Source organism: Podarcis liolepis (genome assembly GCF_965112155.1).
Source record: "Podarcis liolepis genome assembly, chromosome: 7".
NCBI classification, from domain to species: domain Eukaryota; kingdom Metazoa; phylum Chordata; class Lepidosauria; order Squamata; family Lacertidae; genus Podarcis; species Podarcis liolepis.
Genome location: NC_139561.1, coordinates 29101504 through 29118149, shown reverse-complemented (window position 1 = coordinate 29118149; position 16646 = coordinate 29101504). Strand labels below are relative to the sequence as shown.

Here is a 16646-nt window from a genome sequence, read left to right as displayed (position 1 = left end):
ACACAGCCCTGGTGCTGCTCCACGCAGACCCCTTCCTCACCACTTCCCTTTCACCAGCAACTATACCAACATTGACAGGAAAGAAGCAAAAGGCAAGAAAGCTTGAGGGCTCTGAGCACAGGAGTACAGGAAGCTGCCTTATACTGAATCAGATCACTGGTCCACCTAGCTCAGTATTGTCTACACCAATTGGCAGCGGTTCTCCAAAGTTTCAGGCAGCAGTCTCTCCCAACCCTATCTGGAGATGCCAGGGATTGAACCTGGGCCCTTCTGCATGCAAGGCAGATTCTCTACCCCTGAGCTCCATCCCTTCCCCATGGAGAATATTGGTAGATGTTTTAAAAAGTAACTGACTCCCCAGAGTGAAAGCTATTACTGAAGTAGGGCAGGATCTATATTAAACAATTCATCCTGCAGCTGCAGGAAAACAGAACCAGCCTTGATGGTGGCTCCATAAAACAAGCTCTGCTGGTTAGGTTTGGCATCAGAGTATGAGTCATGCGATGAAGCTTGTTTTTATCTATGGGACACTATTCCTGTACAGTATAACATCTCTGAGTAAATATGGAGGGGGGGCACTTTGTGTACCTAACAATGAAGGCAGTGAAGTCAACAGATGTTCTTATCACCATTAGATCTTAGGCTACGACCCTGCTGAATGATAACCCAAGCAGCCAACTCTGCCTTTAACCATGCTTCCAGTTTCTTAAAATGCTTGGTTTTGTATCCATTTTCCATTTTCCATCACACAGCTGAGGGAATATAGGCTGTTTAGGATGCGTTTGCACGTAGGTGTGTAAAGTTGCCTCTTTGCACTCCTAACCAATGGCCAACTTCCTAGGATAACTGAGGGTGTGGTAGGATTGAGGCACTCTCTGTGGCCAAGCTCCTCTTGACAGCACCACATTTTCAGGCTCAGAGTGACTGTACCCCCAAACCAAGGGTAAAACAAACATTGCTTCAACACACTCAACAGGGCAGAGGGAAAGAATGACCAATTAAGCAGTGGCGGGTTTTGATTTCTTCTGTTGTTTAAACACCACAGCACTGCCACACTGAAGAAACTCAAAGGTCACTTCTCAGTTAATGTTGGATCAGCTTGATGTCCAAGCTGGAGAGCAGGAAAGGATTTTCCACTGGATAGAGAAGGTCATCAACTGTCAGAGGTGAAAGCCTGAGCTTGTCCTGAGTAACATGGGCACAGGAGTCTTTGCATGCACCTGCAGTTTGTCACGTATAGCCCAGACAACACCAATGAAAGTGGCTGAGAGGATTCTGAGACTGAACAACTTGCAGGTTCTATCTGGCTGCAATGGTCTTACCTCCCATCCTTCCATTTCGAGGCCTCTCTTTCCATATATGTCATAGATGGCTCTCGTCTGTGGGTCACTGAGCACTGAAAATCAAAACCAAAACATGTTCAGAGCATGCAGCAGTCAAAGCAGAGTTCAGACAGAAGTACACACACACACACGCACACATATGCACACATATACATACTCTCTAGCACCTTCCAAATACATTTTCAGGAAACCTAAAACCAAGTCACCAAACACACATTCCACAAAGACAACGTGGCCACCTCAAGCTCACTGCCAAATATGCCTATGTGACACACCTCTTTGCAAACCTAGATTTACATTTTTAAATGCATGCACCTAGAAAACAAGCTGGGAGGCAGGACCTCTTCGCAGGAGAATGCCAAGCGCGTTTCTAGAACAGATTATTCAAAGCACAACTCCTGGAATGCAAAGGGTTGAGGATTTCCCCCTACACAGACATCACCCATTTCAAGGTCTCTGCTGGATTTCCCTCCCGCTCTTCAAGCGTGTTCCCATGCATCACAAGGCCTAATTAAGAACGCTGTAAACGATTCCGCCCACGTCCAAGCCTAATGGGAGGAAAGGAATGCTGACCATTCAGAAAACACCAGAACCAAATTTCTTTAGCTAATCTCTGGGATTTAATAAGAAATCATTTATTCACCATTTCACTTTAGCTTCCCTTTGGGCCAAACCGCTGGGTGATGAGGACTGCTGGTGCTGCAGTTTTTCTACTGGGGTGGGGGTAGAATCCTGCAAGCTCCTAATTCACTTAAGTTTCAGTTACTTCTCCCCAAATTTCAAAAAATGCTGCAAACAAACTATCAATAATTCAGGCGCATGCAAGATTCATTCAACCAAACCCAGATAACAGAATATAATCAAAAGGGCAACAGTTTCGATGAAAGACGGAGCGGAAACACACACAGCCCATCTGCCTGTGACTGCAGAGCTGAGAATCTGGAGAGATTGCATTATCTTGACTATGCAGATTTATCACCCAACACACTCCAGAGTTTCCTGATGGCTATTAACATCTAATTTTTTTGGCAACAACCCCCACCCCCGGCAAACTGAGATAAGAGATAAGCTTTTACAGCAGATTGGGGAAAGTCTTTATTTCGGAGAGGAACATCTTCTTCTATACTTAGTTAAGTCTAATTATAGGAGAATTGCATGCCAAGCATAGCAAACAGCATCTCGAGTGAATTATAGCCCATACTTTCGCTGGTGGAAGAAATTCTCATCTTCCCTGTAATCCTTCATGGGAAGCAAAACCAGCCTGATGAGAAGCACTTACAGTTACGACTGCTTCAGATGACTATTTCAGTGCTGACACAGTTGGATTTTTTTTACATTTCCTTTCCACATCATGAACTTCTGTCTATTTTTTGTGCCGAGCAAAATAAGAAACAAAAACTAAAAAACAACAACCCAATGCCCCTATTCTGCAATTACACATCATCCCTGCATCTGCCACCAAAAAACTCACCAAGGAATCTGGTACTCACAAGGCAGCTCTAGATAAGGAAAGAAGGATGTGGCTGCAGTTGCACATAACAGGGAGTCAGTGGGGTGGGCAGACTATGTTCTAACACTAAGTGGAAATCTGGGTAACCTTGGAGGCCTCCCCCAACCTCAGTTCTGCTGCCTGTCTAACAGAAAGATCTCACCTTGAAAAGGGTTCCAAGATCCTTGCTGGGCATGCTCGGCTGACTGCTTACAACAGGGATGTGGAATTGGATCTGAACAGGGGACCAGAGCATTATCTCCCCTATCCCCTTGCAGACCACGCTTCAGCAGGAGGGTGTAGTCACCCAGTTGGCAACCACTGGCATGACATCAGGTGGCCCATTTTAGCTCATGTGGTTTGAAATCAAACCACTGCACTCTGCAAGACCTGACCATGAGAAGATCGCCAGAGCCTGCAAAGCACTGTGTGTGATAGTGGGTGCTGCTAACAGGAAGTGCCTGCAATCCCCTTTCTGGTCCACCTGTCAGAAATCACACAGGTTGCCAAGTTTAGGGCAGGTGGCGGTCATTCAGCCAGAACAACCTCATGGACCATGTTCGATTTACGGACCAGAGCCTCCCTGCCCGTGTCTTGCAGGAAATCCCAGAAGAGCAGATGAGCTAGTCCTGTTACAGTTAACACAAACATGAATTCTGCAGCACCTTAAAGACTTAAAGAGATCCACTGAGGCACCAGCTTTTGTGGACTAGAGTCTGCTTGCCAACGCAAGGCTGCCATCAGCACCTACTGCGCTGATCTCCAATTGGTGCCAAGACATGTAAGGGTGTAACAAGAAAACCAGTGTGGTGCAGCTGACAAAAGCACTGGACTTTAACCTTGCAATAGCTCTATAGTATGACATTTATGTTCTCTGCACCAAGCTGCTGGAAGGAAGGTGGGGTGCCGAAGAATGCATTAATATACAGTGGTACCTTGGGTTACATACGCTTCAGGTTACATATGCTTCAGGTTACAGACTCCGCTAACCCAGAAATAGTACCTCAGGTTAAGAACTTTACTTCAGGATGAGAACAGGAATCATGCTCCGGCGGCATGGCAGTAGCAGGAGGCCCCATTAGCTAAAGTGGTGCTTCCAGTTAAGAACAGTTTCAAGTTAAGAACAGACCTCCGGAATGAATTAAGTACTTAACCCGAGGTACCACTGTAACTGTCTTTGGACTATACTCGTCCAGGGTTATAATCTTTAAACAGTGCTTTCGGCTTTATAAAAACTATCCCAGGACCTCAGAAGGGGGCTTGGGACATGAAGCCTCCCTTGGACCAGGGAGATATACTTTTGGTGCATAAACACACAGTTCTGGGGTGGTCAAGAGAAAACCACATGATTTGAAGGGTGGTGTCCCTAGGAATCTGTCAAGCAACAAAGGGATTAGTACAGGCAGCAACCATTTTGTGTGTGTTCGACTGGCACGTGACAACCAATGTACATGCTTTTTCTGGCCGTTGAAGGGGGAGGGCTTATGCACGCTCCACCAACATGCGCAAAGACCCGGAATAAAACCCCTGTGCAAATGGGGAGTTGCCCATATAGCAAGGGAACAAGGATGAAAGACCTGTGGGGAAAGTTGGTGTTTCCTCACCCTGCTTACTCCACGCTCTTGAGATTCAGCTGAAGATCTCATGGGAGATGCTGCTCCCTGGCCCACAGAACAAAAAGTCCTCCACCAACTTGATGCAGGCATTCTGACACAGCCTGCCTCCTACCAACCATGTGTGTTGAGATTCTGTCCCATAATGACCAAATGCTGGCTCATGTACTGCAGAGGATCTCTGATCCTACATATGGAAGCCTCAGAGCTGCTGAATTGATGAGTGGTATGAGGAAGGCAACTGACTGTGGAAGTTAGCAGCATCTCTGTTCAAGCACTGCATGGCCCTACCAAGCTGAAAGCGAAAATCTGGTGTCGGCTGCTGCACTGAGAGGTTAGACTGGAAGTTGCCTAGAGAAGCATGATTCATCAGTCTTACTCCTAGCTTTCTAGTCTAGTTTGCTACTAGAAAAGAGGATTGGCTTGCTGGCATTAAGAGGTGGTCACTTCAAAACCCTTCCATGTCATACTCATAGAATGAGACTCCGTGGTCAGAATCTTTATTGGCTTGTTAGTGTATATCTTGGGACCCCCCAAAACCACATATATGTTCACTCATAGGAACATACTGAATCAGGCCAATGCTTCATCTAGCTCAGTATGGGCTACACTGACTGGCAGCAGCTCCCTGGGGTTTCAGGCAGGTTTCTCTCCCAGCCCAACCTGGAGATGCCAGGAACCGAACCTGAGACCCACCACATGTAGTAGATGCTCTACCACTGAGCTACAGCCCTTCCAATGATTCATTTGTCAAAAACTGATAGTCCAGGTATTGATTCTCTCATATGAAAACGGCAAAAACCAGCTACTGCCTTTAACAGCAAAAAGACTCGCTGTCTGGATTCCAAGCTAGAAAATCCATTGGCAGCTGCTGAGCCGAGGATGGCTGTGAATCTCTGGCATCCACTGACCTTCATAAGCCTGATGGAGAAGGTTGAAGAGCTGCTCGGCCTGCCTCTTGAGCTCTGGGTCCCTGTGCTTGTCAGGATGGTACAGCATACACAGCCTACGGTAGGCGGCTTTCAGCTCTTCCTGAGAGGCCTGTGAGAAGAAAAGAAATCCAATTATAGCACAATCAATGCAGTTAAGCCGCTATCATCTCAAAAATCTGCCCAGAAACGGGAACCCATCAGACGCACTCCGGCGCGTTCTGTTCTGCAGATCGGGAAGCATAATGAAGCTGTGATTTGCTAGGACCGCTTCTCTTGGCATGGTGCAAGAAACCACCAGTCTGGGGCATTAATAATCATAATTTATGTAGCACAGTTCAAGCATTCAAAGCACTCACAATTATCTCAGTATTCCTTACAACAGCCTCCTGGAAGCTCAGCCAGCCAGTACTCTGGATAAAAGTGCCATCAGCATGTACGGGGCTTTACAAAGCACAAGACAACAGGGCTCTGCCCCAGGAAACATAAAATCTAAAATAATTGTGCTACTATAATGCTGTTCTTTTGTTTTATTCTAGTTTATAATTTAAAACTGGTTTTATATCTTTGCAAGCCATTTTGCATGCACCTTGTTCTAAAAAAGCAGGCTATAATTAACAAAGATTTTGTTCCAAGTGGCAATGAAGATTCAGACGTTGTGCTTGTTCAGGGGCCTCATAACCTTTATGGCCCCTGTGCCACAGAAGGGGACACTGGGGGGGTAAGGGCCCTGCTTGAGACATGCTTGTGAACAGTCTTTTGCCTGTGGCAACTAAGAGTCAGCTCCAAAACTCCCAATGGCTGCACCCAAGAGGCTTCATATAAATGTAAAACAGCATTGGGGACACAGGGACAAGATTGTGCCTTGTAGTGCATCACAGCATGAAGACTGTGGAGCTGAAACACGGTCTCTCAGTGCTACTCTCTGGAAAAGACCCTCTAGGTAGGAGTGGAACCAGTGTAAAACAGTGTCCCCTGATACTCATCCCACAGAGCCAGTCCAGCAGGATGCCTTGGTCTAGTATCAAAACCCGTGGAGAGAGACAAAGAAGCAGAAGCAAAAATGCATTCCCCCTGTCCCACTCTCTATACAGGTTATCCATCCAGGTGACCAAGGCTGATTCAATTCCAAAACAGCACCTGAATGCAGAATGAAGTGGATTCAGGTACTGTTTTTTTCCGTGTGTAAGACGATGGTTTTTGCTATAAATAAATTAGACAAAAATTGGGTGTCGTCTTATACACGGATAGTGAATGCAGAGAGAGGATGTGCAATTAATGGCAGCAGCAAGCAGGAGATTGGCAGCGGCGATTGGGCGGCTAACTGGTGACTGCGGCAAGGTGATCGGCTGTGGCAACTGGGCAGGCGATTGGAGGCTGTGGCGAGGTGGGCAGGTGATTGGCGGCTGCGGCAAGTGGGCTGTTGGTGGCAGCAAGCGGGCAATTGGCAGCTGTGGTGAGGTGTGTGATCAGCAGTGTGGCTGTGGCAAGCGATCAGCAGTGGCAGGCAGGCGGGTGAGTGATTGGCGGAAGTGACCTCCCCCACTCCCCAAAAGAGCTAAACAACTTAATTTCTTAATTTTGAGTTTAAAAAAATAGGGGTCGTCTTATACATGGGGGCGTCTTATACATGGAAAAATATGGTAATTCCTGCAGGAACTCACTGCTTGGCCAGCACCTTACCCAAGAAAGGGGTCTTTTTTATGGCTAGTAATTGTTATAAACCACAGGATCCAGGGTGGGTTTCTTCAGAAGCGGGCGCACCACCCACCGCCTGCTTAAGGGGAGTGGCACCACACCCTCATGTCAATAAGCCTTCACTATACCCTGGGCCCATCTGGTCAACCCTTCCTGACAGGCTTTTCCTAGCCAGGATGGGCAGGGAACAAGAGAGCAGGAAGCCAGTCATTGCAAGAATGCTGCATACATTATCAGGCCAAGTAAAGTGACACTGATTCCTTGGTGAAGGCACTGCATTGGACACTTCAACTGGAGTTGCAACAACAGTAACATCTAAGGCGCTATGGGAATGGGAGAAACTCAGCAGAAGCACATTTGCTAGCCTTCAAGGTGAAGGCAAGGGTGCAAACTCTAGAACTAAAAAGAATGCCTATTTGTTACAAACAAACAAGCCAAATTCCTTGAAATTCACCATGATTACCCACATGGAGGTACAGGAGCAAAAGAGAGGCTTACGAGGTTGAATGATTAACTTGCAAAGATGGGGGCAGATCTTTTTTCCACACACAAATGCATTCTAACAATATACTTCCAAAGGCCTTCTGCCTGCTCCTTTTGATCAATGCAGAGCTGTTTAGCTCGGAAACAGAAGGTCAGGGTGCTTCACATATAAGGCTAATCCTCTCGCTCATGAACAAACACAGCGTATCAGCAAAAAACTGCAGTTTTTAATACATAAAGTGGGATTTGAGCCATTTCTGGTGACAAACAGGAATTGAGAGATTTCTTCTGTTTCTTATTCATACGTCTTGGTTCAATGACAAAGGAATTGGACAGACCTGCCTGGCTCCTGAGAACACATTGCCCGGTGAAGGAGTCATCCTTCCTGAGCAACTGCTGTCTCTTTCCACTCTCTTGGTTATTAGAATTAAAGTAGATGAGAAGGGAGTGGAATTTCGAGCTCGGCAATGACCTTCTTTAATCAAATTAGTGATAAATGGCTTAATGTGCTATTGATTAAGTAATAGAAATGAGCAGTTCCATTTTTCACAAATATCATGTTCAATAAAATGTTAGATTGCGCCTTTCATCATAAGTGAATCACTAAGGTCATTGGTTCAATATTTCAAGAGTGATAACCTCTCTCCAGCCACTGCAGAAAATACTGACAACATTTCAAATTCTAATGAGATACATAAGTCACTAATAATGATATTTTAAGTTACATTCTTATTACTTAAACTTGGGGCAAAATTAAGAGGCACGCCATCATGCTATTCGGGGGATTAAACTCATTCATTTCACATCTCAATCATCCAGTTACATCTTCGCAGCATGTAAATCTATTACAGATTAAATGGCCATATACTAGCAAATTGCCAGAGACAGGTTTTAGACGTCCTTCTCTTCCTCTTCCCCAGGCCCATAAAGTTTAGTGACCTATTATTCTCAGATTAGCCAGTGCTCTGAAGAGCTGAATTTGCCCTATAAGAAGCTGGGTAAAAATATGGAAACAAAGGCCTACGAAGGCAATGGAGAATTTCTCAATTTCAGCCCCAAAGTACCGTAAATTTTGTTATCTAGCAGAACTGGCTTTTGAAAGCCTCCAGAGAGCTCTGCTGAGAGTCCCTCAAGCCCTTAAGGGGACAGGAAAAGGACACCTGGGCACGGCTTGCTGCAACTACAATAACCCTGCAACTTACATGCATTTAACTTGTGCACATTCAGCTCTACAGACTTGGCAAAAAAAATAGTAAAAGCGGTGGAAACGAGGCAAGTAAAAAGACTTTGGCAATCCCACCCGCCACTGAACCTAATACGTTTTGACTATATGTGATTTTTGCTTCAGCCATGATCCTGGGAACGTAACCTCCGTGTAAGTTGTAGACTTACTGCAAGATAGCTGAAAATTCATCTCAAAACCAGCCTTTCCAACTTGATACCTTTTGGAAAACAACTTCAATCAGCATGTCCTTACTACCTAGGGCTGATGGGAGTTGTAGTCCAAAGCATCTGGTTGGCTTATCTCAAGCACATTCACATCATGCAATTGTAAGAAGGGAAATAAAGTGATATACTACTTAAAGACACTGTTACAGGACAGGAGGGGAATCAAATCACAGGTACTCCATTGTAGAGGGAGTCATACATCACAAGCACCTCTGAAGGTCATTTTGCTAGCACATGTTCTGCTCAATTCTGGAGGGGAACAAAAAACCCTTTAACTCTATTTCAGTGAGCAATAGAGAATTACCCCTAAAACCCGTATACAGCTAGTACCTAACCTCTAGGGAGCTGGCAATAATCCATCTTGGTGCCTCACCACATTGCTGGAGGGGCTGCCTTACACCCAGTACTCCTCTGCACTCGGCATTTCTCCTGCAGAATCAAGTTGACTCGACCTCTGAGACCTAAAGCCACATTGTGACTCAAGATAGACCTTGTGAGCAAGTGGCTGTAATCTGTTGAGTACTACATGGTACTGCTGAGTACTGTGAAGAAGGCTGTCTTCACAGTACTCAGCAGGGAGATTCCATAATAGTTGTTGCAGTCATGGTAGTCACCTTTGTTCTTGTAGAAGGTCACAATGCTGGAGTTGTGCATGTTTTGTGGCATGGAGCCTAATTCCTAACATTGCAAGAGAAGATCGTAGAGGTGTATCATGAGAGAAGATGGCTTTCAGCAGTTCTGTTGGGATTCCGTCCTGTCCTGGGACTTTCCCACATGCCAGAGAGTTGATGGCATTCTTCAGCTCATTGAAGGAGGGGCACCCAGCTCTTCCAAGACAGACAGAGACTGGATACTGTCTATTACGATGTCAGAGACCATGTTTTCCCAGCTCTTGGTAGTGCTCTGCCCATCACTTCATCTGCTTGCTGCGGTCTGTGATGATCTCTCCCAACAAGGTTTTCAATGGTACAGTTTTTTCCTGATTGTTGGTCCAAAGGCTTTCTTCATACCTTTGTACATTTTGTGAGTATTGCCGCTGTCAGCAGCAAGTTGAATGCTCTGACACAGCTTTAGCCAACAGTCACCGGCAAACTATCTGACAAATCACTGGGCATTGCTCCTTGCCTTTCTCAGTGCAGCAAGCATCTTCTTGCAGGGCGCATGCTTGTAGCTCACAAGAGCCTCGTGCTTTGCAGCAATAACAGGCTCCATGTCCTTAATGCCAGCCTCAAACCAGTCAGGGATCTGCTGCTCTCTTTTGCCAAGAGGACACAGCTGTGCTGTAGGTTGCCTCTTTGATGTGGTTCCACCTTACATCAATGCTATCTCTAGAGTAGTTCAGTAGTGCTTGTTCAACAGAAGCAGAGCAGCACTCACTCACAAAGTTCGGGTATGACTGTTCTGGCAATGCAGTACAGATCCTCTTTGGCTGAATAAGAATCTTCTTGCCACCAGGGAGTGAATCTGTGTCACTGTTGACACTCTGGTAGCTCCATGTGACACCAAAAAAGCTTAGTGTCAATTGCCTGGTGACAATCAAGTCCAGCTGGTGGCAGTGGCCTGACCTTGGAGGCCTCCAGAGAGCCAGTGTGGTGTGGTGGTTAAGAGCGATAGACTTGTAATCTGGTGAACTGGGTTCGCGTCTCCGCTCCTCCACATGCAGCTGCTGGGTGACCTTGGGTTAGTCACACTTCTCTGAAGTCTCTCAGCCCCACTCACTTCACAGAGTGTTTGCTGTGGGGGAGGAAGGGAAAGGAGAATATTAGCCACTTTGAGACTCCTTCGGGTAGTGATAAAGCGGGATATCAAATCCAAACTCCTCTTCTTCTTCTTCCAGGATGCTCACTGTTTTGCCTTGGTAGAGAAGAATGTGTTCGTGAAGCAGAGGCTATGATACGAGCACGGCTCAAGCAGCCTTTCTCAATTCACATTCATGCTGCCAATACCAAAGTGGCCTATGCAGTTGTCCCGTGTGTCACCTTCGTTTCCAATACTGGCATTAAAATCTCCCAGCAGAAATAGGTGTTCTCAAGCTGCGACCTGCCTGGCAGCTTGGTCTAGTGCCTCATAGAACTGGTCCTTGATATGTATATCAGAGTATATAGTGGAAGCGTAAATGCTCGAGAAGTTAACTGGACCAGGGTAGTTGAGAGACAGAGAGGAAGCCCTCAGTCGGCAATTCTATCATAGACAAAAGTGAGTTTCTCACAGCAATGCTTAAAGCTTGAATTTGTGGTTCTTCTGAGGCCTCCTTGCCAGAAGGTGAGTTTCTTCTCTGCCATTAAACATAAGTCTGGTCTCCTGTAAAGTGGCAATGTCAATGTTGAGTGTTTTCAGCTCACAGTCAATGATGGTCATCTTCCATGAGTCATTGACTTGCAGCAGATCGGTGGGCAAGCCAGGACACATGGCCATGACGTTCCAGCTTGCTAGGCACAAGGGGGGTTGTTTCTTTTCTTTGTTGTCTGGTACAGTGGTTTGATCCCTCACTGAGTGATACTCTGAGCTCTGAGCACCCATTGATGCAAGCAGACAGTGGTGGGTCAGTACCTTATTGACTGGAGGCTGCCCAGCTTAAGGTGAGCAAAGTGTTAGAAACTGAGATATGAAAGCTAGGAGCTAAATGGTACCTTAATCCTAGGTTAGGTTATGGGCGTAACAATGGAATGTCTAGGCGCACTTTTTTATAACTAGAATACAAAGCAGAAAATGAATGAACTGCAACTAAAATTTTATGCTCATTTTTCACGCGGTCTATCTAGTTCTTCCCCTGCCCACCCCCTAATGGTCTTAAGAGGGTCTCTTCTCCAGTCTTCAGAGTAGCTGGAAATGGGGAGAGAGAAAAAGGGCCTCCTTTCCTTCCACTCTGCAGTTTTAATCTGAAATCTTAGGCGCAGTATTGCACCCAGAGCTCAGAAACTGCTCATGCTAATGAAATTCCATCGCAAAATGCGCCTAGAACAATGGGAGTTTCGAATGCTGGATGGGCAGTAGCTGACCAGTGAGACATGATAATTTCTCCCACTGATGAAAACAACACCTGCGCCCACCACACTTCTTAGACTACAAAAGAGCATGATGGCTCCTAAACTGAGGCCTATTAAGACCCCAGAAGTTACTTGAGAGGCTGATGTTGAATAACTGGTTTGCAAAAATGCTACAAATTGACAAATTGGAATGTGGACTGTTTTCTTTTTAAGGCTTTCAGGGAAAGAGAAGCAATTACCTTCTTAAATCCCTTCCCCAAAGTCATCCTTCTGAGCTGGAATCGCCTGGAAGTTGTACCTTGGTTCGGCCTTGATTTATGAGCTACCCAATTAAATGATCTGTCATAACACTTTTACATTTTGAAAGGACAATGACAAGTCCCATTTCTCAGTTCACATATATTTCACGTTTTCATCTCTGTTGGCAAATCACCTGGGAATCATGGAAATGAGTGCTCCCCGCTTCACTACCACCACCACTGCCTTTTCCATTTAATAAATGTGGTTTGTGTTTCTTGTGTTCTAAATGGAAACAAAATTAACAACTATATGAAACATAACATTGACAAAATGTTTTGCCTATAAATAATCATGAATACAGATAGCATTCTGGGAACTGGGTTTTGGTTTTTTTGTATTTATAAAAAGGTTTTTTAACTGGCCTTTTAGGGTACAGTCCTTCTAAAGTGAATCAGAAAAATTTGTTCATAAAAATCGTTTTTTGTTTGTATACCAAGATATTCACCAGTTAATGAGCAGACACAAGTAAAGTTCAAGGAAGCGCTAGCCCTGTCGCCTGAAGCAATGGAGAACGTCGTGAAGACCACTATCACCTCTCCCTGCCCTTCATCTTCTCTTCCCAAAGCTCTTTCATCCAAACCCGTCAGCATCCAGTTCACCCTCCCTCTGACATCCTCTACTTTGTCAAGTGCAGAACAGAGCTGAACTATTATTTCTCATGATCTGGACACTCTGCTTCTGTTATCACAGCTTAAGGATGCATTAGCTATTTCAGCAGCCATGCTTCACTGCTGATTCATGTTCAGCTTGTGATCAACTAAAGACATCAAGATGCTTTTCACGTATACCACTGCAAAGCCAGGTCCCCCTATTCTGTACCTTTGCCTTTGATACTTTGCACCTACTTGCAGGACTTGACATCTATCTCTGTTGAGTTTCATCTTGCTGGTTTCTGCACAAGTGTTCCAGCCTGCCAAGATCATTCTGAATCTTGATTTTGTCTTCTGCAGTGTTATCTATTCCTCCTGTTTTTGTGTCACTTGCAAATATGATAAGCATTCTCTGCTCCTTCAGCCAAGTTTATAAAAAATGTTCAACAGAACAACGCCTAGGACAGAGTCTTATGGCCTCACGTAACTTGCATGACAGCCCCAACAATGACTGCTGTTGTGAAAGCAAAGTAGAAAACAGTTTAAGTATTGTATATAATAGGCAGCACCCTTGCCAAGCACTGTTTTAGTCTCAATGCAAGTTAAGCATAAAAAAACCAATTGCCAAAGTTTAGGCAGCAAGGAGGGAGTTTTTCCTACTGCCACTGAAACCTATCAATATATACCCAAGAAAAGAATTGGTGGCTAATAGGCGCCATGGAATAATAAAGGCACAAGAACAAAACCATTAAGTCAGATTTGGCAACAACATTAAGTTTTCCTTTAAAACAAGCTTCTAGTGCATCTTTATGAACAACATGATTAAGTTGGATCTGACCTATGAACCACAGCATCACATTGTGTCAGTCTTTAAAGTGTTATGGCTGCTATTTCTCTTGCAATCTTGGTACAACTTTGGAATCAACCCATATTAGATGGCTAAACAATCAAAATAGCTTGAGAGAGAAGAGAGCTATCTTACAAAATATTAATTATGGAAAGCAGACCAACAGCTGTCTTACATACTCAACTCTATGATTGTTTTCATTTCATTTTTGCTTCCATAGCACCAGGGAGTCACTCTGGTCCGTGGCACTGGATTCTCCAACCCACCACTTCCCCACTCCAACTTCCATGTGCTTAGCATAATCACCCATTGTTTCTTGGCCATTTCCTCACCTGGCAAAATCTCATAAATGATATTGAGGGATGGATACAAGCAGCTACTAAAGGACACCACACTGGCATGGTACATTGCCCTACCAGCGCTGTCCCTCTACAGCGTTAAAGGCCCCGTCCACAAGGAAATGCTGATAGCTTAGGAGGGAGATGCCAACATCCATCACTCTCTTGTCACCATTCTAAGTAAATCCTGCAAACCTTTTACTCTGGTAGCAGTCTCATGGCAGAGAATATGGAATCACACAGAGTACTAAAAATAAAATAATGTAAGTTATGCACAACAACAGAAATCAAAGAGATATTCTGGGACAATATAGCTAGGCTCATGCCAAACCCAAAGGCAAGGTATGCTATAAACCACAGTGTGTGGGTGTTGAAGTATTCCTCCAGTTTTCCTAGTGAGACTGAATAGAGGTGGTGGCACTGAACACGTATGGTCGTACGAACTAGCAGCCCAAGGTCACACCAGCACTGTACTTCTGATACTCTTCAAAATTGTGAGGAGCTACCATAAAATATGAAGGAAATAAAAGCATCCCTTTGAACAAGAGCCAGTCTAGGAAATGGTTGCTGTAGAGGCTGTGTTGGGGCTTGAGCGTGCAGCAGATGGTCAAAGGAAATTCACTGAAAGTGGCTGTTTAGACAGTTTGCTTGAGCTGCTCAGTTCATAAAATGTTTATTACCTTCTCCTATGGTTTTCTGGAACACTGCCTGTGATAATATCTGGATGGCTGAAAGACCATGGTTTTATTGCATCCAGCGAACCCAACCTCAGGCCATTTTTGTCTGGCCCATGCATTTCTACATTCTACCCTCTTTCCAAGGTAATACATTCATGGCAATGTAAACTTTCCAGAGCTCTGTAGAAGCTGACCCTTATAACTTTCCCGGAGAAGCAAGCTGACACATAGACTGGGTTCTGAGATGTGAGGTTCTCATTTATGCAATTCTCAAAAACAAAGGGGCAATGATGAAAGGGAGCCGCAAGCTTGGGCTTTTCATCACTTCTTTCTTCTTTCCAAAAGACTGCAGTGGCCTTTGGGGAATATTTATCAAAGTCAAGATCGCTGCCATTATCAACTTTATTGTGGTGAAAATGCAAATGACATGAAGTTGCCTCCCCACTGTGTAGGGAGAAGAGGGAGGGGATGGACAGGGATATTTCCTTCTCTTTGAAAGAAATCCTCTGTAAGATTTTTACTAGTTTTACAAACCTCTATGAAGCTTTTCAGCTGTTTATGGCTCAGATACAATAAGCCCTTAATTTAAACCCCCAGAATATGAACCATCCCTCAGTGCTGTTGATGAAAAACTAAAGATGTTGAAGCCTCCCCAGTGATATAATGAATGTTTGTGCTAAGGTGGGGAATGCTTAAAATTAGCAAGAAATCCTAGACATGTTCACACATTTCAACTTGAAAAGTATTTCTGAATTGCCCAAATGAAGTCCCATTCCCCAGTGGGAAGAAGACGCCTAGTGTTACCTGGGATGCCTGCGGTGGTAGCAGTTCCCGTTACCCCATTGCTCTTATTTTTCTTGTTATCTCGGGCTGTTTGCCTTGTGATTTCCTGCCTGGCTGATCTCCACCTCACCCTCATATACTGGGTGAGTTAGAAATGGGAAATCCCTTGCTATTGGATCATTTCTATTTAAATAAATACAAATCTTAACACCAGCAAGCACATGTGATAATTAACAGATCTCAGGTCATAGCGGGGAACACAATGAAAATGGCAAATAGGGTAACCATAAAGATGAAGGAGCTGCAGTAACTCCACCGCAAAGGTTACAACATTTGGGACATTTGGTCTGGTGAAAAAAATGTGAGTTAAGAGGGAGCATGATAGAGGTGTAAAAGAACAGAGAGAAAAATAAACTATTCCTCTCTCATAACACTAGGACTCATGAATATCCAATGAAGCTGAATGCTGAAAGATTCGGGAAAGATAAAATAAAGTACTTCTTCATGCAGCACATAGTTAAACTATGGAATTGGCTTTCAGAGGAGAAAAGTGATGGACACCAATTTGGATGGCTTTAAAAGAGGATTGGGCAAATTCATTTAGGAGAAGACTATCAATGGCTACTAGCCATGATGTCTATGCTCTCCCTTCTCAGTTGGAAGGCTGAATGCCACAGGAAGTGAGAATGCTCTTGTGCTTGAGTCCTGCTTGATGGCTTCCCATTGGGGAATCTGGTTGGCCACTGTGAGAACAGGATGCTGGACTCAATGGGCCATTGGCCTGATTCATTTTAAGAAGGACTTTAACAAAGTGGAGGAGGTGATTGTCAGGTGGAAGGATGTCAGGGAAAGAAATCCTATGAGGAATAGTTTAAAGACTGGAGAACAGAAGATGAGACATGACAGTGCTTCACATATCTGTCATACAGCAGATGGAGCAGGCTTGCTTACTGTTACCTTTAGAGGCCAGGACTAGAACCAAGGGTGGAAATTGGCTACTAGACAGGATGGTTCTACTCTGCCTCTATGGCTGGACGTAGCATGCTGGGAATTACAAAAGAGAGTGCTCTCATTGTACTCAGGTCTTGCTTGTGACCTTGCTATAGGCATGGTATGGTAT

The 16646-nt window shown here is 44.7% G+C and overlaps 2 protein-coding genes across 2 annotated transcripts in view; both read right to left on the bottom strand.

Moving 5' to 3' along the window:
* ZBTB48 (zinc finger and BTB domain containing 48) overlaps window positions 1–16646 on the bottom strand; it is a 386674-nt gene that overhangs the window by 79218 nt on the left and 290810 nt on the right. The window lies entirely within an intron of this gene.
* DNAJC11 (DnaJ heat shock protein family (Hsp40) member C11) overlaps window positions 1–16646 on the bottom strand; it is a 60603-nt gene that overhangs the window by 42236 nt on the left and 1721 nt on the right. The window contains exons 2-3 of the mRNA XM_083513064.1: window positions 5357–5486; window positions 1323–1396 (exon numbers count right to left, since the gene is read on the bottom strand). Of these exons, the coding sequence (XP_083369190.1) occupies window positions 1323–1396; window positions 5357–5486 (204 nt within the window). The remainder of the gene's footprint in view (window positions 1–1322; window positions 1397–5356; window positions 5487–16646) is intronic.